We start from the raw sequence: 21,500 nt of genomic DNA, 5'->3' as shown, positions 1-21,500 counted from the left end.
CAATATATAACCCAACAGCTGGAGTTAGTTTGTCATTTTATTTATCTTCATGCCGTTTGGTTCACTACACATGTTTACAATACAAATACACTAGTCAATACAAAATACTCAATGACCATATATTAGTATGTCTTTTAATATCCCTGAAGTGCATAGGCCCTTCCTTTACACATAGTGTTGCATAAGCTGCTGTACCTGTGATAGACATTCTAATGAAGCAGGGTTACAGACCAGAAAAGCTGGATGCAGATACACTCCTTTGAGGAATATGGGGTAGGCAACATGTGATGTCTTTTAGCCCTGTAAAGGATTTTTATGCTATTAGTTTTTCAAGGTTTTTTTTTTTTTTAAACTAAGCTGATTGTGTCAGCTCCATGACCAGACTTGCAAAAAATGAAACTCTTAACAGACAGTAGACTAATCCTGTCATGCATTGCAGAAGTGAGACCACAGAGGCTTGTGACAATACACCACCTTTGCCCAGACACAGCAAGGGAAGCGAGTGGTGCTACAGGTGGATGTGCCACTTGACTGGTTCATTACAGGCTGAAGCCATCACCAAACTGAAATCAGCTACCTGAAAGAAAGTGTGGGGCCTCCAGTAAACTTGCCAATGAGCTTCCCTACCAGTCCCAGCAAGAAGTGGAGCAACCTAAATGCAAATGAAGACCATTACCCTGTGCTTTCTGGCTCATGTCCCCCTCTCACACTGCTATAGCCCCTTCCTCTCCCAGTTGTAATTCACCTTATTGCTGCCTGAACCTACAACTCTAATGAGGTACATGGGTCCTGACGAGAAAAGGGGTGGGGGCAGGGTTAAGGCTCAGCAGGAATCTTCTCCTCATTCCCCCTTACCCACATTAGAACCAACTGAAATTCTACAAGAAACCACTACTGCCTAGGTCTAGTCCACATGGGCTTTAGCCAGTTTGTGTTAAATGTCCTACAGCAATGCTGTGGTTATGGTTCTATCAGCCTGCGTGTCTTATAGGCTGTCATTGCTATCCACAGTTCAGTGTAGCATAAAGGAAGCTACATATGATATCCAAATGAAGACATTTACAATGAGATAGTTTATAGTAGAATCACAAGTCCTACACTGGGGGAAGTACATGTACACTATGTACATGAACATTTTGTATAACTGTTACTCCAGGACACCCTGACTTAAAATATTGGTTCTGGACAAAAGTTTTTTAAACAAGCGTAAAGTAGCGTCTAGTGTTTTAGATGGGACTCCCTGGAGACATGTCTACTCCAATCGTGAGCTCACATGATCAGGCATTTAAAACTCAGCCTGCTTGAAGCAAGCCCTCAATTTCCCCCTCTCCATACAATTCCCCACCACCACACACACACACACTAGTGGGACAAGTCTGGTTTTGTTACTGGTATACAGCTGGAGTAACCAGTGAAAAGACTGTGGAATTATGCTGATTCTACAGCATTAGGCTTATGAGCACAGAATAGTCTCGGATCCTCCAAGGGATTCTTTGGGTGTGTGGGGGGGGAAATAGCTAAAATAAAAGACTTTGAATATCCATCCATCAGTGCACACACTGAACTCTCCACCTACTGTTTTTCATCCCATTCACGTGTTCTGCTAACTTCAGCCCGCCTCCCTTGTAGTTGTGTGGTGACAAAGGTGACAAACCAGGCTGCTATTAAGTTACCCTTCTCACCTGCTAGGAAAGAGCTTGTTATGCATGTCCTGAGCCATTGCATTTTTAATTTCTTGTCTGAACTGATTTCTGCAGATCATGTCACAAAGCAGAGCAGTGATAATCTAAGTGAAGCAGAGCTATTACCACACCATCGTGCAACCCCTTTAGACAAGACTATTAGCATTAAAAATTTAAAGTGAACAGGCACTGTGCAATACTGGGAGTGTGAAATGCTATTTTAGCCACAAAGCAAACAGGCAGAAGTTTCCTTTCATTACCCCACTACTGGGGTTAGTGTGCAGGGATTAAATCCCTGCTCCTGCAAACACGCTGGCAGCGAGGTTACAGAGCGGCTTACAATTAAGCAGTGGGTTTAAAAGCAGGAATGCAACTCTCTGCCTTTGATTGGGGGGGGGGAGGGGGATATGTGTAGCACAGGGCAGAATGTGAGCCACACAGTGCTAGGCTGGAGGTCACTGCCAGGCATTGCCCTATGCAGCATACTGAACGGCATATGAGGGCTCCCAATGAAGGAGATTTGGTAAATGTCTTTATACTCACTGGAACAGGGAACTAGGGCAATGCTGAGTTTTCACTAATCCAGCAAGGGGATGGGATGTGAGCACAGCGACACTGGAATGGGTTCTGCGGGTGTAGCAATCATAATAGGGGTTGGGGGGGAGGGAATGATATTTTTGTATTAGAAATAAGCCACAACTCCATGTTCTGAACTCTTCTGAATTCCAGGAGAAATATGTCAGGCGCTGAATTCAGACCTACCTCTGTGGTTCCATAGCTGCACTGGCTCCAACACTACAAAAGCAGCTCATTTCTGGCCATCTGGATGTGTCTGAAACTGATTATGCAAGATGATGGAACCCTCATGAGAAATGCCAACTCAGATTTCTGACATTTGGGCCGAAATCTCATCCTAAAATCTTGCTCCACACCATTCAACCTCAACCCTAAACCTAGTCTTGATTCAACAGATCCCAAGCCTAGTGTGACACTGAACACCACTGTCCTCGCCCAAAGCACTTTATCAAAAGGAAGATTTCATTAGAACTAGCTGAGGTTTGTGCCTCTTTGAAGATCTCATCCTACACCACAGTCTTGCCAAGTATGGGAGAAGAAAATATTGTCAGCAAATCTGAATTACAGTTCCCCATTTTCCACTGACCAAAACATGCTGTTCATGTGGGCCAGCTGTAAATGGTTTTTTAGCTCTCATTGTGAGACTCACACATATAAGGTGACGACACCTCCCACCCCCCACAGTAAAATTATAGATGCACACCACAAGCCAGAGGCAGAAAAGCCATCAGTATGTCTCCGTGCTCTCCCCGTGACTGGGGAGGAGGAAAAAAAGCTACCCAGGCATCTATTCATCTTCCTTTGCTGATGATGTAAGGGGTCTTTTAACAGCAGCAATTGGAAAACTAACAATAACTGGAGTTGCAGTCCCAGGTCTGTAGATCAATATGCTTGAAACTGACAGTCACAGGTTATTAAGATTTCAGCTATGCTCCTCTAAGACCATACAACTATGCAGACTAGGTTCTGGCCTCAGCTATACATGCTGGTAAAGCAGTGAAAACTCAGAGCGGTTTCTTGCCTTGAAAGGAGTGAGAGAAAGCAAAAAGCTTTCCCTTGGGATCTGCTTGAAAAAAAAAAATCATCTGGACCCTTTCTGAAAAAGGAAAAGAAAGCTGAAACGTCTAAAGAAAATGTCAGTTCCACAAGGATAATATTCCAGTGCAACCAGCCTTGATGGTACACAGTAGAGCTCAGTCATTGTTGAACACATTGTCTTTCCTGAGACAGTAGAAGAGTTCTTCACTTGTAGTAGCAAGAATAGTGTGAATGCAACAGTGCTAAGCTAGATGGAATGGCAGCCCTGTTCCAATGTCTGTAAGCAAGTCACTGAGAGGATTAGACACCCCAATAAGCTTATAACTCACAACTATCCTTTTAGCTCAAGTGGAAGAGGCCTCTGTATTTGCCACAGACAGTCCTGAGTTCTGGCCCCCACTACAGCCATGAAATCCATGCAGCCATGACATGCAACATACCAGTAGCAGATGAGTGAAGTCCAAAGCACCCACAGAATCATTACAGTTCACAACTGAGACCTGCTAACATAAGCCTCATTAAAAAAAATAAAAAAAAGTTTGATACACAATTTCAACATTACGCTACTAAGACATCAGCATTATTTACCAGAGGGGTGGGGGAAGGCAGAGCAGAGACAAGCACTTCATTTTAAAGAGGAGGGTCTCAGGTCATAGTCATCAGCTTTGGGATCCTTTTCTGACATCCCAAAGCCTGGGGTGTTTTGATCTGGGGCTCTGGTTTCTTTCGTTAGAGATTTTACTTCAAAGTTTGGATCCAGGACTGGATGCTGAACCACTCCCCCAAAATTAAAGTCTTGGATGCAGACCCATCTCGTCTATATTCCTTTGCTGCTGCTCTGATAGACCTAGTTCTATGGAAATAGGCACCATATATTTTAGCCAGCACTGCTGCTTCAGCAGCCCCAGCGGAGTATATTGTAAATTATTATCATACATCTTTATGATGAATTCAATTCTTATGTGTAACAACACCCGCTGCATGCACAAGGTGTCACAGAAAGCAGTAGTGCAGCTTTGGGTTTTTAACGGACTAGCATACAAGAATTTGGAACAAGGGTAATGAACCCGTGAAATGCAGACACTGCCTAGAATCCAGATGGGGGTCCAAAGTCAAGCCTTCTGGTTGGAGTCGTTAGTAAAGGGCATTTCAGACCTTTGTATTTCCATCTACTGGTGACTTCTCACTGTAAAGTCCTTTTTAACTTCTCTCTCACACAAGACTGGCCCTGTAAAATTCCACCTGAATTCCACTGAACAACAAGAAATTCTTGTAGAACACGGTGCTTCCTTTCTGTAGCACATAAAGAATTTTAAAGGGCCAGTGCCATCTTTGGCTTTGGGTCTGAAAAAAATATAAGTCATCCTCCTTTTGCACTTCATTCTCTTCCTCTAGAGTTAGTTAACTTCCCATCTTACTCAAACCAAACAGTGTGACTGGCATTTTTCCATTGCCCTGCCAATGATACCGTAATTACTGCTGGTGCAGACGACGTTACAGCTGTAATGCAACTTGGGAATGTTCCCTGGTGTCTTCATTCAAAGGTGTTTTACCCTTTTTGTTTTGAATAAATGCTTCTTTCCCAAGCCACCTCAAACCTCTGCCATCCATAGGGGATTTCAAGTGTCCCATTCCACAGCAACCAGCAGCTTGGCAAGGAAAACCCCAAACATGAAATACTCAAGCAGTGAAGCCTGACCTTACATTTAAGCGGAGCACACACAATTGAGAAGAAGCGCACAGGGAAGGGCACGACACGACAATGACCATGCATATAAGTTTATGCAACCGAAAGCTGGGCCTTGCAGTTAACGTTAATATCCCCCCTTTCTCATAGTAGTAGTAGAGGCTCCGATGAGTTGAAGCTTCTTGGGTTATCTGAAAATACGGCTTCAAAGGGTGGCACTTTAGAGCTAGTTGGCACATAATGAAAATTAGCACTGTCTGCTCTCTCTCGATGACAAGGACAACACTCTCCAAGCTCAAGAGCCACACAGAATGAGAGTCAAGAGTGCAGAGGGCCCTCAAGGCCCCTCATGGGCTACATGGCTCTTGTTTCTATGGACAGAGTCCTCATAATTGCTAGCGCAAGGTGGGGCAGAGACTTCCAGGGGTAAGCCCTGCTGTTGGTATCCATAGTTGACATTCCCACAGGGGAAGTGGCGGAGCCTAAAGAGAGGCACTTCCTTCACACTAGCTGTTAGTGAAGACGGTTCTAAGAGCAGAGAGGAGCCTGGCAGCCTGTTAGTCACAACGCCGGGCCCCACAGTACAGTTTCCTTCGTGCCCCAAATTCTCCCTCTCGGACATCTCTTTCTCCAGCAGAGAACTGTTTTTGACGACAGGCTTCTCTGCAAACCAGGAGCCATATGTTGGATTCCAGAGATTGGTGGGCTTATTTCTGGACCCTCTGCCTTTCTGAAGGTCAGAAGCCGGGGTGGACTGCGCATAAGCCATGTTGATGTGTCCCCCTTCCAGGGCTGATCGCACATTAACAGCAACCGGAGGCTCGGGGACTGCCACTTTTGCCAAAGGTTTTCCAGCTGTGACAGTTGAAGGCAGAGGGGGTGGAGAAGGCAGGGCCTGCTTGTCACCCTCTCTCTTTTGGTGTGGGGAGACCATCAGAGGAGGGATTGCTTTAGGGTCTTCTGGGCGCATTGGAACCTTCTCCTCCTCCTCAATGGATGGGCCATATTCCACAGGTAAAGCAGTGGTGATGACATCAGGATCCTAGAGGGGAGAACAATGAGATTCTTTCAATCGCTTTTCCCACTGCTGAGATTCAGGCATTGTTGCCAGTTGCCTCCTGTTTATAATAATTGTCCTGTATCCAAAGAGCATCTTTTGCCACAGAGGAGCCCAAACTTTATAAAAGGAATCCCAGGGAAATGCAACTACCACTGGGGTGGAACGTGACAGCTTTTTTACCAGCATTGAGAAACACGGCACATTAGTGAAGAAGACTTCCCACGTGCAGCTGAAACTGCAAGGAGAATGTTGGGAGGATACAGATTGGAACACAGAGTTCATAACATTCTCTTAGAATGCAGAAGCGGTTACAGCTGTGAAAATGTAGCAGCAATGTGGTGCAGGGTGGGGACTCTAGGCATGCAGAGTAACATTTTCAAAAGCACCTAAGCCACTTAGGAGCATACGCCTCAGTGGAGTCGGGCTCCTAAGTAGTTTTGGCATTTCAATGGGACTTAAGCACTTTTGAAAATGTTACCCAGAAAGCCGTAAAAGTGTGGGAAGCTAGTCAACTGCTTACTAGTGATAGACAACCAAAAAAACAAACACAAAACCTGGAGTTAACATCTCCACCTGAGGATCTAAAAGTACCTTTTAATGGATTAAACCTCACAGTGTTTCCTCTAATTTTTCCCACCCATGTGCAGAATGAATTTTGTTATGTGCACCAATATGAAAGTAATGTGTGGCAGGGGTGGGGCCAAAGGTTTGCAGTGTGGGAGGGGGCTCCACGCTGGGGCAGGGGGCTAGGGTGTGGGAGGGGGTGGGTGAGGGTTCCAGCTAGGGGTGTAGGCTCTGGGATGGGGCTGGAAATGAGAGGTTTGGGTTTGCCATGGAGCTGTGGCAGGGAGAGAGGACTCCTCCCAGCCCTCTCCTGCTGCAGCAGCTCCAGTGCCAGAGCTGGAGGAGAGGCACCTTGCCCCGCCGTGGCTCCGGAGTGGGAGGGAGAGTTGTCTTTCCCCGCCGCAACCCTGGAGTTGGGACAGAGAGGCATCTCGGGCCGGGGAAGAGGCGTCTCTCCCCACCGCAGCCCCAGGGCTAGGGGACAGAGATGTCTCTGCTTGCCATGCCACAGCCCGGGGGCTGGAGGAGTTGCCACAGCTCTGAATGCCCCAAGCTTCCCTATCACCACCTCCCACCTCACCCCACTGCCCCCACCTACTCCCTAGTCCCCATCTCACCTCACTGCCATCTTCCAGGCCCACTTGTGTGGAATGTGCATGCCTGTGTGGCTCTGCCAATTAAGTGTGCGGCCTTTGATGGCCTCTTGCATGGCTGTGCGCCTAAGAGGGAACGTAGCTCACAACACCCCAGTGGGTGGATCAGTACCAGCCCTATTTTACACATGGGGAAACTGAAGCTCAGCGTGGTGAAATGACGTGCTGTCTGGTCTGTGCCAAAGTTTGCAAGCCAACATTTTCCTGACTGCTTCATTTGTGAGACCACTAGACTAGAAGAGCTGGGTTAATGAGCTGTGTACTAAAAAGGGAAATCAGGTTCAGACCAGGAGACCCAACCCAATCCCTCCGCCTGACCTTAATGCTCCTAGCTCCTACAGCACTGCAGTCCCCAATTGTCTTCTCCAAATGGGCCAGGTCCAAGGCCCTAAAACACATGAGGCTAGAGATGGGCTCAAGTTAAGAAATGTAATCAGATTCTAGATTCAGACTGCCCCAGAGTTCATCACTGCATCCAGTGTTCCAGTTCAGATCCATCTTGGCTCTAACCAAGAAATTTCAGTCTGGATCCAAACCTCTTCACAATTCAAGGGGTCTACTGGAACTGGTGCCCTGGGTCAGATCCATCCCTGCTCAGTACTGGTCAACATCTTAAGAATTAAAATGTGCAAAGTGGCTGTTATCTGGCAATCCCCTTGCAGCATAGCTAGGGAAGAAAGGAGTGCAAGTGCTAGAGTGCAACCTGGTGGACTGGCTCAGGCCTTTGGCTTGCTGGGGAACTGTACCTAGATGTAGAAACAGCAATCACAGAGTTGCTATACCTGTGTACGGCCTCTCCTATGTGGGGTGTGTGCATGGACAGTGAGGAGCACCCTCTCTTTGGGCAATGAGATGGAAGCATGTGTTTCTGAAGGGCAGAGAGGATCCATCACCTGAGTTTACTACATGACACTGATTTCAGGCTAACACAACGTGTGTTTAGAGCTCACTGCAGTAGTGCAGTACTGCCCACTGGGTGTCTTGTGAAAGAACAAATACCTGGGTGCAGTATTCAATCCTCTCCAGTATTATGGCAAAGTTTGGCCTGTCTTCAGGCTGGTGCTGCCAGCACTGGGTCATTATACGATACCTACAACAGCAGAAGGAGAGAAAATCATGGAAAGCAGGAAGGCAAAAGGAAGATGCGTTTGGTAGTTAATGGACTTCAGTTCACCATGGTCCATTAGTACCCACCAGCCCACCAAGTGTTCATTGTCACCTTCCACGATGAGTGAAAAAATCCATCCTGCTGTGGGTTCAAGTGTAGGGTCCTATAGCATTCTCTATCTGCATGCAGACAGTGCACCTCAAGGGCCAAATATATCCTTAAATGCTGCTGTTAGAAATATGTCGTGAAATTGACATCAGGCCTTTGCTACATATGGGGAAGACCTAACAAAGTGACTATTTCCATCCAATCCCCTCCTCATTTCCCACACACTTGAAACATTATATGTGGTATTGGGGGGAAAAACACCTCTACAGAGAGGGAAGCTGCTCCAACTCCCATTTAGAAATCAAACTGATAAGAATGGGGGTATGGATTCAAAGTGGGTTGGGAATTCCCACACAGATGCCTTGCCAGGAGTCTCTTCTACCATACGTCCTTTGATAATATTCCTTCCAAACCATGATGTTCCTTTTCCCCCCAGACTCAGGTGGGCCATTCAGTTGAAGACAGGATGTTACCTGATGTCATACACTGCCCTTGGTGGCCGGTCAGGGAAGCATTGCCTTGAGAAACTAAATTGGAAGCCGCTGCCTTGCAAGAACTCTAGTGATAATTGTGTGCTACTTTTTATTCCAGAGGGTCCCAACACTACTGAACTGATTTTCAAAGGCACTGAGCCCTTACAGCATATTTGAAAATCAGGCCATCCAGGTAGATGGACTGCTTCACCCGCCACCTGTGGGGTGGAATCCAGCGACACTTCAGAAAAATGACCTAGCCCCCACTGAAACCACACAGGGAATTTACTGTAGGCAGGGTTAGAACCTAATTAACTGGGCCAAGGCTTTGCTACTTGTGAGCAACACCAGGGATCTTTAATGGCCACAGGTGGTCAGAACTTGCAGTTTTACCTCTGATCTGAAGGACAGAGCTATTGACCGATATTTTTTAACGCACTAGCCAATGGTCAATACTTCCCCAGAAGGCACTCACTGCTAACCTAAAAGGGTTGACAGATAACATTACCAGTAAGGAAAAAGTCTCTGGAACTTGAGTTCATTAAGGAAGGTCATTAAATATATGGTAATAAAGCTAATAATCTTCTGGCCAGAGCAGAGTGTTCATGCACAAAATGAGTTAGTTTCATACACAGGGCCAGGGCAGTTTTTGGGTGGATCCATCCTTCCTCCATTTGTTACGAACTCCAGAACCTCCTGGTTACTTTTGCTAGGATAAGGCATATATCCAAGAGAGAATATCTCCCACAGCAACACACCAAAGGACCTGGACACAGAACAAAAGGAAAGAAGCTCAAGGACACAGGCACAAAATAGTATTGCAATTCAATGGCTATGCACTTAGAGCCATTAAAACCAGTATTTGCTTTGTGCACCCTACAGTCAGTCAACCTGTGGAACTCTCAGCTGCAGGAGAACACTAAGAGAAAGTGGCTGATGTAAAAGAAGGGCTGGATGACTTTATGGGAATCAATAACAATCATTGTTAAGCAAGCCAAGACTGTGATGTGAGTAATTAAATGTCATGCTTCAGAGTACAACTACACTATCTGCCCAGCAGGGTCAGGAAATAGTCATATATACTTGGTGTCTAGCATGTTATTATTGGATACAACAGGTGTATTATTGTGAAAGGACTTGCCTTCTTTTGAGGCATTGGGTATTAGGCCTGGTCTACACTATGATTTTAGGTTGAATTTAGCAGCGTTCCCTCAATTTAAGCCTTGACCCATCCACACGATGAAGCCCTTTTTCTCGACTTAAAGGGCTCTTTAAATCGATTTCTTTACTCCACCTCCAACAAGGGGATTAGTGCTGAAATCAGCCTTGCTGGGTCAAATTTGGGGTAGTGTGGATGCAATTTGATGGTATTGGCCTCCGGGAGCTATCCCAGAGTGCTCTGTTGTGACTGCTCTGGACAGCACTCTCAGATGCACTGGCCAGGTAGACAGGAAAAGGCCCACGAACTTTTGAATTTCATTTCCTGTTTGGCCAGCGTGGCGAGCTGATCAGCACAGCTGACCATGCAGAGCTCATGCAGAACACATCAGCATGATATGCACATTACCGGGGCACATTGCTCGGCTCATAGTTTGTGAGAAGTCTATGTCCGTGTCTATGTCCTCATCACTCTCGTCATCACACTGTCATCGCCTCCTCCCCTGGTTTTACTTTTGCAGCTTCTAGTTCTGCGCTGAAAAAAGGTGCGAAACAATTGTCTGCCGTTGCTCTGACGGAGGGAGGGGCGACTGACGACATGGCTTACAGGGAATTAAAATCAACAAAAGGGGTGGCTTTGCATCAAGGAGAAACACAAACAACTGTAACACAGAATGGCCCCCTCAAGGATTGAACTCAAAACCCTGGGTTTAGCAGGCCGTTAAGTTCACAAAACAAATTGTGTCAATTTCTTGTTTTGATCCAACCCATTTATCTTTTACATCTTAGGCTTGCAGCAGATGGTGCAGTATGACTGCTAGCCATCATCATCTCCTGGCTGCTCACCAGAAAACGGTGCAGTACGACTGCTAGCAATCGTCATCTCCTGGGTGCTCAGCAGAAAATGGGAATGACCTGGCTGAGTCACTCCCATGTTTGCCCAGGCACCCCAGCCAACCTCACCGAGGTGGGCTAAAAGAGCACCCAGGAGTATGACGACAGTGGCTACCAATCATAATGCACCGTCTGCTGCCAAAAGGCAATGAGCTGCTGCTGTGTAGCAATGCAATCCCACGTCTGCCAGCACCCAGGAGACATACAGTGACGGTGAGCTGAGCGGGCTTCATGCTTGCCGTGGTATGGTGTCTGCTCAGGTAATCCAAGGAAAAAGGCGTGAAACCATTGTCTGCCGTTGCTTTCACGGAGGGAGGGAGGGAGAGGGGGTCCTGATGACATGTATGCAGAACAACCTGCGACACTGTTTTTGCCCCATCAGGCATTGGGATCTCAACCCAGAATCCCAATGGGCAGCAGAGACTGCAGGAACTGTGGGATAGCTACCCACAGTGCAATGCTCTGGAAGTCAACACTAGCCTTGGTACTGTGGACGCAGTCTGCCGACTTAATGCACTTCAAGCATTTTGTGTGGGGACACGCACAATCGACTGTATAAAAACGATTTCTAAAAAACCGACTTCTATAAATTTGACCTAATTTCGTAGTGTAGACATACCCTTAGCCACTGCCGGAGGCAGGACTGTGGTTTGATCCTTTATGGCAAATCCTGTGTTCCTGAATAAACAACAATGCACTTTGCTCTTGTACAGAGGATACAAGTGACCTCTAGCCTCAGAGTCCTAGCCCCATATGTTTCAGGGAATTAAAATTAGAATATTCCCTGGGTTACATCACAAGCTTTGGTCTCTGTGGCTGGGCATGTAACACTCTGAAGATTGAAAATGCAACCTCTTCAGCATTCATTTGACTGGCAGCTTGGAAAATGTCAACATTTTATGGGTTAAATACTGCAGTGTGGTTGGGAACAGAATAAAACAGCCCAATGATCACCACTTTGGTGCTGATGGACAGCAAACAACGCTATTGTGTCCTTGGGAGGATTTAACTTGCTCCATCAGCTGTGAAACAAGCTGTATACTCTCACTCCACACCCTGGGAAGCAGAGGCGGCTCTAGGCATTTTGCCGCCCCAAGCACGGCAGGCAGGCTGCCTTCGGCGGCTTGCCTGCGGGAAGTCCCCGGTCCCATGGATTCAGCGGCAGCCTGTGGAAGGTCCGCCGAAGCTGCGGGGCCAGCGGACCCTCCGCAGGCATGCCACCGAAGGCAGCCCTTGAGGCGACAGGCAGAGCGCCCCCTGCAGCTTGCTGCCTGAGGCATGCGCTTGGCGTGCTGGTGCCTGGAGCCGCCCCTGCTGGGAAGGTAGCTGGTGAACATTAGTACTGATGGCCTCACAGTCTCCTCCTCTCCCCAAACACTCTCCTGCACTCCTGGCTTCCTGACCCAGCTTCGCCTGAGTGATTCTTTCCCAATCAGCAGTACCCCTGCTCTGTCAACACTGGCCCTCTGCTTCCTGACACTAGGGACTGCCAGCCACAGCAAAGTGAGCAGGGCCAGGCTCAGCCACACCATGCAAGTGACTGCTCAAGACCCTGCCCTTTTGGAGGTATCCACAGCCCTTCACTGACTGCAATTTACATGTCAGCCCAAACTCTCCCACCCTCCCCTGGCACCACACGGCTTCATGTGCTGTGTCGGGCCAAGAGGAGGTGGCAATTTAGGGCGTTTCCTCTTGCTCCTCTGACACTGGCCGTGTCTGACCTGGCCGCTGAAAGATGGTTTGCTCCTACAAAGAGACTAGACTCCTTTCAATAGCGTACAGCTGACACCTTCCTTGCTAGATCACCTGTTCATAACCAATACATCATCTAAGCCAGATCCATTGCTCCTAGGAGAGAGCCTTCACTTTGCAAGGATCTGGTTATTTGCTCCCTCATCCCCTCTACTAGATCCCTTGCTTTCAAAGCTCCATCTCTTCTTTTTTTGGTGGGGGGGCGGGAAAGGACAGGAACGTGTTCCTTTTACAATGGGAAGTAGGTAGTGAGTCATTTTTAAAAACAGGTCAAGAAAAAAGCCCACCATGTATCAGTTTTTGAAGTAAATATTCCTTCCATAAAGGCCTCAGGTGGCATCCATTTGACTGGCAGCATGGCACACCCGCCCTTTCGATAATAACTGGCCCTGCAGAGGAAAAACAAAGTGAACAGTCAGCCCAGGATTCAGAAAGAAAGTGGCATTAATATAGTACTTTTCTAATTAACAGATTACAGTGACCAGCCTGAGGGCTGGCTCGTTCAGTAAAGAGCTTAAATCGGGGCTTTTCTTATAGACAAAGCAGCATGGCAGAGATTATGTTGACAAGATCTTTTTCTATTCATAGAAATAGTGAGAACAGGCATTTAATGTAGGGACAGCTCTGTACTTTGCCTCGCTTTGTGCCTGATCCCACAACCTGTGAGTAATCCTGTGGATAGTCCCACTGAAATCACTGGAATTACTCACATGAGTAAGAGTCTCAGAGCAAAACCTTTCTCTTTGGGAAAGCTTTTTCACTGTAGCAGGAAAGACATTTCACAGCATTGATACCCACATCCAGTTAAGCACTCCCCTCAAAATAATAAAAACCTGTAACAAATAGATCAACCCAACCACCAGAAAACAACGCTGCTAGGTCAGATTGGCAGAGACCCTGGGGTTTTTCACCGTCCTCTGCAGCATGGGGCCTGGGGTCACTTGTAGGTTTAAACGAGTGTAAATGTGGATTCTCTGTAATTTGAAGTCTTTACATCATGCTCTGAGGACATCAGTAACTCAGGCAGTGGTTAGGGTCTATTACGGGAGTGGGTGGGCAAGGTTCTGTGGCCTGCGATGCACAGGAGGTCAAACCGTGATGGTCCTTTCTGGCTTTAAAGTTCATGAGTCTATGAAAATACCCCAGGCAGCATTCTTAGCATGGTAAGGGAGAAAAGCCAGAGTCCACTAGGGATTTTGCTATTACCATGAATTTTATGTAGCTGGTACCCAGACACTGCAGTGATGGCTGCCAGCATAAAATCCTAACAATCTTAGCTAGATATCAGGCCTTTTGTGTCAATATCATTTAAGATTAAATCCATCAAGCTCAAAGCCTTGTACTGGCAGGCACATATGGGAGCTTGTGCATGCAAGCAAGCTAGAGGTGTCCACACAAAATGAATGTGAATGGAAAAGTATGTAAATTTCATAGGCGCCTTTGAAGAGGAGTAAAGGGTACTAACAGTTAGTTGTGCCAAGTATGCTGTTTTGCCATCTCAGAGTCCTGTTGTATTGCAGGGCTTCATGGTAGCAGGGTCTTGCCTTGTTTGGTAATAAAAACCAAACAGTGCAAATGCACTCACATCTCTAAGGGAGTGCTACAGTCACATCACCTCAGGCTGTGATCTTCCCAGAACTCAAGCTAAGTAGGGTTAGGCCTGGTCAGTACTTGCATGGGTGACCTCAACAGAAAAGCCCCAAGATACCAACACAATTTCTTACAGTGATTCAGTAAGTGGCTTTCTTTCCATTGAGCCAGGAGTGAACTAGTTCTCCAACACAGTGTTAGGGGGTGCTATGCAGCTGGGTTGCAGATGAGCTGTAAACTGAGGTCCTGACCACTTGTGATCATTAAAGATTTCCTGGCACTTCTTGGAAATACAGCCTCATTAACCCTAGTGGCCTGGCTAAATTCCAGTTTGAGTAATTACAGTCTCCTGATCTTTCCTCCTTTACATGCAGTCAATTGAGGAGATTTACTTATGACAAAAAATGGAAGGGAACAGGGTCAATAGCAAGGAGGAGGGAGATTAAACTCAAAGTGATTTGGAGTCACAGAACAAAAGGGCACATCAATGACTTATGCCACTTAGTGCTGAGAAAATGAAAGTAAAACACTAGGGATGGAATTCAAGAGAAGGGGAAAATGTTCTCTGGCCATATGGAAAACTCTTCCCAGGAGAAGGCTCTGAGGAAGCAGTAAGCAGCCTGTCAATCCACAACTTGAAAGCAAACAATAGCATCAGACAGGGAGTCATATGGGAAGGATTTCAGAAATCTCTCTTTTCTGGGGTTAAACAGAGCAGCACATGATGACACTTAACCAGGCACATAATACCCCATTATGGTACATTTCTGCCTAGTGATGCCATAAACTGAGTTCCATTACCTGTATATGTCCCGGGCCATTCCAAAGTCTCCAATTTTAGCTACTCTTCCAGGCCCTTGACAAGTAAGGAGACAATTCCTGGCAGCAATGTCCCTGAGAAAGAAAGAAGGAAAGCAGCAGAAAGAGAAGGAGAGAGAAAAGAAAAAAATCATTTTACCTTTCAACAGTTTTGCAAAAGCCAAAGGAAATGACAAGAAAACATATCCTGCTTTCCTGAGGGGCTGAGATCCCTCAAATCCCAGTGAAGTCAATATCTGCAGATAACAAGCTATGTCCCATTGTTTTAGTAGAAATCTTTTGAATTTAAATATTCCATTTGCTATTTGTAATAATTTTTAATGCCTTTTATCATCACACATGCATTATTCAGTATGGCAGGGGCCTCCTGCCAATACCCCTCCTTGCAAGTGTTGTTGAGACTCTAGAAAGTTGGCAGTAAAAGATCGGAGTTGGACAACCCACCTCTTCCAACAAAACTCTGTCCCATCATGACTACTGCCCCTATACCTACTACATCTTTGTCACGTGTAGTCACATCTATACCAGAGACAGGCAGAATAGTCAGTGCTACAAGGAAAATGCTCAGACCTGGATTTTAGAAACCAGACAGACACCTGACTCAAACCCTAAATCCGTGCCCTTGCCTTGAACTCTGTCACCTATCTCTAATGGGCTGCATGAAAACCCTGGGTCTGGGCATAGATCCCTTGTGGCTTGGTTCCAGCTCTACTAGAATGAAAACCAGGAGCACAAGCCTGGCAAAATCACCTCAGAGAAGTGAACTAAAAAATGGCAGCAGCAAGTTTGTGGCTCCCCTGCAAAGCCATGCAACTCTGCTCCATGTGGCTGCTGAGATTTTCCAGGGACAGATAATGGGAAATCACTGATGGTTAGCACCTCAGACTTTGCAGCCAGAAGGACCACAAATGTGGCTATTCGTAATCATGTTGGATGCTATAAAACTCTCAAATTATTTCCTTAAAACTAGAACTATTGAGGATATTGAAAAGGTCTGAAAAATGTGGACCAGTTCTGCATTATTTTTATGAATATTTTGTGTATCTCTATATGTTTCAGTATTGTGGTGGGGCTTGCTGTATAGAACACTATGGGTTAATTCTTAATGTAGCTCTCAACACATACACAGGAACCAGGCAATGACTCTAACTCAGCTACTGGTGCCTAATAGACAGTACAGTGCTGGAAGTCTACTTCCAACCCCTCTGGCGAGATGCATAAACCAAACTGACCAGGTTCGTATCCCAGGACAAACAAAAGGACATTTAAATGAATAAAAGAGTGCCTGTGAGCTCCAGGAGGAGCCTGTGGGTCAGACTGACACAGAGGCAGATGAGGCGGTGCAGTCTAGCTCATCCAGGCCCAACGTCAGGGGAGCCTGGGAAAAGTGGGAACTATCTAAACTGGAAAGGAAAGATTAAGGTTTAGGGCTTGGCTAGACTTGCGAGTTGCAGCGCAATAAAGCAGCCCCAGGCGCACTAGTTGACTCCCTGTCCACAGTGGCAAGGCATGTAGAGCGCTATGACTCCACGGCTACAGCGCTGCTGGTACTCCACCTCGGCAAGTGGAATAACATTTGCTTTGCCCCCGCTGGAGCTCCACGGTGCCAGTGTGAACAAGGTGTTGCATTACTGCACTGTGATCGGCCTCCGGAAACATCCCATAATCCCCTTAAGTCAAGTGGCCACTCTTGTCATTGTTTTGAACTCTTGTAGGAATGCAGATATGCCCCTTCAAAGCTCTGTTTCTGACAGCTGGCATGCAAGCCGTTACTGTGGAATGCAGTATGTGAGAGAGAGGGGGGGGTCTGCTGCTGTCTGAACTTACAAGACAGCATGCTGACCTGCTCTCAGTCCCTCAAAAAAACACTCTCTCCCCCCCACATTGTGGGGCGGTTGCCCACCTCCATGCAAGAGGGGGCTAGAGTTAGCCAGAGCGGCTGCGCAGGCTGGCAGCCAATCAGGGAAAGCCCTACTGAGAGACAATCAGGGCTGAGATTAGAGCCAGCCAATTAGGGCTAGGCTAGGCCCTATATAAAGGCTTCCCAGGAAGGGCACAGGCAGTCTCTCCCAGGCCTTCAAAGGCTGAAGGTCTGTCTCCTGTGTGAGGAGATTAGCACCTGGGACAGTGCAGTGCTGGGCAGGCTAGGGGGAGCCAAAGGGAACTCCAGCCCGCTACCTGCCAGGCTGCAGGCCTGAGGGAAGGGCCTAGCCAGTGTGAGGGGCTGAAGGGAAAGTGGCCCATGGAGAGAGACACGCGAGGGGAGAGAAGGAGGGCAGGAAGGCTGCTGCCAAAGGGTCCCTGGGTCGGAACCCAGTGTGGAGGGCAGGCTTGGGTCCCCCCTTTCCCCTTGCACATACACCCAGCCATTTGACGTGGCAGGAGTGGACTGCACCAGACCCCTGACACAAGGGGTTAGACATTGAGGTGTGGTTGACCACTGTGGCTGGGGCACAGAGAAAGACTGCTGTTAACCCCGCCCCCCCCAGAAGGGGGTGAGGATGGACTAGGGGGCACTGCCGGATGGCAGTGGCCTGAAATGGATGTTGCCAAGTGGGGAGCAACATGGGTCCCGACACCAGCAGAGAACAGATGACCGATGGGACACCACCAGCAGAGTGCACTCGCCATGGACTGAGCTAATTCCTGGAGCAACCAGCGGGAAGCGCCACGGTGGTGACTCCCAACCCTGTCACACCCCACATACACACAACACATTCCCTGTCACACTCCACTCCCCCCCACCCCTCCCATTTTAAAAGCATGTTGCAGCCACTTGCATGCTGGGATAGCTGCCCATAATGCACCACTCTCAATGGTGCTGCAAGTGCCACAAATGTGGCCACGCCAGTGTGCTTGAAGCTGTCAGTGTGGACAGACTGCAGCGCTTTCCCTACTGTGCTGTACGAAGGCTGGTTTAACTCAAAGCGCTCTACATCTGCAAGTGTAGCCATGCCCTTAGGTATGATAAAATGCGTACAGGCCTTTCATTGTTGTAACCCTTTTAGAACATAAGAGGGGACATACTAGGTCAGACCAAAGGTCCATCTAGCCCAGTATCCTGTCTTCCAACAGCGGCCAATGCCCGGTGCCCAAGAGGGAATGAACAGAACAGGTAACCATCAAGCGATCCATTCCCTGTGGTCTATTCCCAGCTTCTGGCAAACAGAGGTTAGGGACACCATCCCTGCCCATCCTGGCTAGTAGCCATTGATGGATCTATTCTCCATGAATGTATCTAGTTATTTTTTTGAATCTTGTTCTAGTCTTGGCTGTCACAACATCCTTTCCCTCACTGTTTGTTGTGTTCCTTTGGTTAAATAAAAAAAACAACTTGTTCCGAACAAAGGATTAATCACCACACTTTCATGCTGGTCACAAGTCCCAAAGAGAAATCTACAGCAGCAGGCAAACCACAGCTGGAGCTGCTGAGGACTCCCAGTTGGTGAATAGGGGACCCAGTCTAAGAGTGGGGTGAATGGTGGAATTCCATCTTGAGAGAAGTGCAGGTGCTGGGCCTGTCTCTTGGAAGGGTACCCAGGGGAAACTGAGCAAAAAGGTTAAAGCTGACCCTGGAACCATAACAGAGGGGATTTAAGAAATACTCCTGGAAAAAGATGCTCTGGGCCTTCAGATCATCATTAAATTCTTGATTTTTGGAAAATGGGGAGAGTATTGCTGTCTAAACCACATGTCTGAGGCATGGATGGGAAACCACCCCCCCTGAAAAGGGGACAGGTGAGTGGCTCTCTAGCCTTGCTAGACTTTGTGGATAGAATCAGGTCCATCTCAAAAATCTTATGCACTGGGAGCAGTCAGTCATATGGTGCCATTTTTCATTCTAGGTCTGAACAGTACTACACTTTAACCTGTGTGTATATCCAGGGCCAGGGTGAGAACAGCAAGGAATGAACAGAAGGGCAATAATCAAAGCTTGCTGGACGGAAGGCCTACAACCTACTGTAACAAATTCCTGGTTGCTTTCATACAGATGACAAAAACTGCATACATGTTGTGGCCCTAGGGATAGAGCTCAGGTTCTTTGGCACCATGAATACAAGCCTTCCTCACTTGAGATAAAGTAAGAGTCTCTGTGAATAATTACTATTAGTCAGGCTTTTGGCTCTTATCTTCTAAAAACATCCAACCACTAGAGGGCAGTGGTACACAAACATTCACCACAGACTTACTCGTACATGCTGGCCAATATATTACAATACAGTACACACCCACACATACAAAGGGCAACAGTAAATAGTCCTTAATAGCACATGGTCTTACTCACCTGTGAATGAAGTGGTTTTCTTCCAAATACTGACAGCCACATGCAATGTCACGAGCCACATGTAGCAAGTCCAGCATGCAAAGGGAAGAGGGCTGGCTCTACCAAAAGACAAGGTACAAAGGGAAGGTTAAAGCAGAAATGATGTATGGTTCATCCTCAGAGCTATGAGTCACCACTGAGTTAGGGAGATCTCAAATGAGGGACGTAGATCAAATACTAATGCAAATACACAAGGGAATGTAAACTATCTCATACGCAGCTTTCCAACTAGCATAGATGTTTCATATCTGGGGAGGTTCTGAAAAGGTGCTGGCACCTAATCATACACACAAATCGCACCAATAGAAGCAGAATCACTAGATCTGATATCTTACTGTAGTAGGTCATCTAATTCTCCTCACAGCTGCTGCAGGATTATTCCTCACAGTGTATTCTCCACTGCTTTACGCAGTCTAGCTTTAAATGCGCTTACACCACCTCTTGTGGGAGACTATTCCATAGTCTCAGTGTTATAAATATTTTGGTGATGTTTAACCTGAATTTATCTTTGCTCAGTTTCATCCCATTATTTATACTTCCTTAAGTCACCCTAAACAATCAACCCCTCCTCTTCTACAGTCTCCACATATTATCTGAGTTACCGAGTGCCATTTTGGTATTTGCATCCTTCACCTATGTGTAGATTTTTATCAATTGGCAGTTTGGTTATTTAACTTAATCTCCAGGAGGGCATCAGTGCAGGGAGCTGATGTCTTGTGACAGGAAGGGGAGAGTGCATTCATACAGAACTACATGATGTACTTTAGAGAGGAAGAATTGCCTTTAAGTGACATGACTCATAGGCATGCCAGGACTCTGCATGCGGATGAAGCAGATCATCTTCATTGCATCTATTAAGAGCAGCATCTTTTAATGCTGTATACCCCACCCACTGATACACACACCAGTTCTGGTTCATCGGTGCCTAGGACTCTAAATGCCCCCCTCCCTTCATGATGAAAGGTCACTAGGTCCTGGTATGCTGCTCCCTGCCACCGTCCAGCTCTGAGTCATAATGGACTTTGCCTAACCAGCTGACTAGGATTGGAACCAGCTCCTAGCCTTCCCTGCAGTTTGCAGCATGCACAACTGAACAGGAAACAGCAAGCACTGGCTGCTACAACCGAGGTCTTATTCTGGCTGAAAGGGTTAGGGTAAACCCAGCCTTAAGGTACCCTAGTCTAGTGAAGAGAGCACCAAAGAACTGCAAAGCACCCTGCATTATATGTTGTCTGAGCAGAGGCTTACCTGCACAGAATCTCACACACACAGCTAAGCAAAAAGGACCGTGTAGACACATCTATCCTGCCCGTGTTTTACTATACACATGGTTTGTTTAACACGCACAGGGATTACTGAAATGCCCTAATACATAGGAGAAGAGGGCTGGGCTTTTATTTACTTGTGCATAGTGTTGTTCCCCGAAGCCTTACTTTTTGATGGAGAATCTCTTTTAGTCTCGTTGTGCTGATTACTGAGTGATTCAGCAGCATTGAACATATGGCTAAAATGATCAACAAAAGGGTGATGGTGTCTTTTCTTAAGGGTCTGAGCAGGGGCTGCTTCAAACCTTTCAACCCATTTAATGGCCTTTCTGCTGTGATCACGGTTCAGGAGCCAACTCAATGGATGCACAGTGAATAAAAAGTCCAGGTCCTCAGGGTGCAGAGACTGACCCCTGGGCTGAATTGAGCTAAGACACGAGGCAGATGGAGGGATGAAGCCACAAGTTGATTCTAATTGTGATGCTTTTCGTTCCCTGGTCAAATTTTGGCTAAATTGAAATTCTAAAGCAGATGTGACTTATCAGCCAACAACAATTTATCTGAGTAATTTGTGTGAAAGACAGAGTTTTCAGACCCATTTTGTGCAGTGAACAACCTTGACACACTAGAGAATCAGCTTTACAGCTGTTTACAGCTTTTCCTCCCCAGAGGAGAGGAAGAAACCAGCTGGAAACTGTAGCTCACAATCAGCCTTTAGAGCGAGAGGTGCACTGGAAGCGCTAAAGCGA

The 21,500-nt window shown here is 46.9% G+C and overlaps 1 protein-coding gene across 1 annotated transcript in view; it reads right to left on the bottom strand.

The window, feature by feature from the left end:
- Nucleotides 1-4,697: 4,697 nt before the first annotated feature.
- The window catches only part of ALK (ALK receptor tyrosine kinase), a 637,574-nt gene continuing 620,771 nt past the window's right edge, over nt 4,698-21,500 (bottom strand). Inside the window, exons 24-29 of the mRNA XM_050948434.1 lie at nt 19,448-19,545; nt 15,145-15,237; nt 13,041-13,142; nt 9,581-9,715; nt 8,260-8,350; nt 4,698-6,025 (exon numbers count right to left, since the gene is read on the bottom strand). Coding sequence (XP_050804391.1) covers nt 5,321-6,025; nt 8,260-8,350; nt 9,581-9,715; nt 13,041-13,142; nt 15,145-15,237; nt 19,448-19,545 — 1,224 coding nt within the window. The 3' untranslated portion in view covers nt 4,698-5,320. The remainder of the gene's footprint in view (nt 6,026-8,259; nt 8,351-9,580; nt 9,716-13,040; nt 13,143-15,144; nt 15,238-19,447; nt 19,546-21,500) is intronic.

This window comes from Gopherus flavomarginatus, chromosome 4 (genome assembly GCF_025201925.1).
Source record: "Gopherus flavomarginatus isolate rGopFla2 chromosome 4, rGopFla2.mat.asm, whole genome shotgun sequence".
NCBI classification, from domain to species: Eukaryota; Metazoa; Chordata; order Testudines; family Testudinidae; genus Gopherus; species Gopherus flavomarginatus.
Note: the sequence above shows the minus strand (reverse complement) of the source record. Positions and strands in the feature narration are given on the sequence as shown.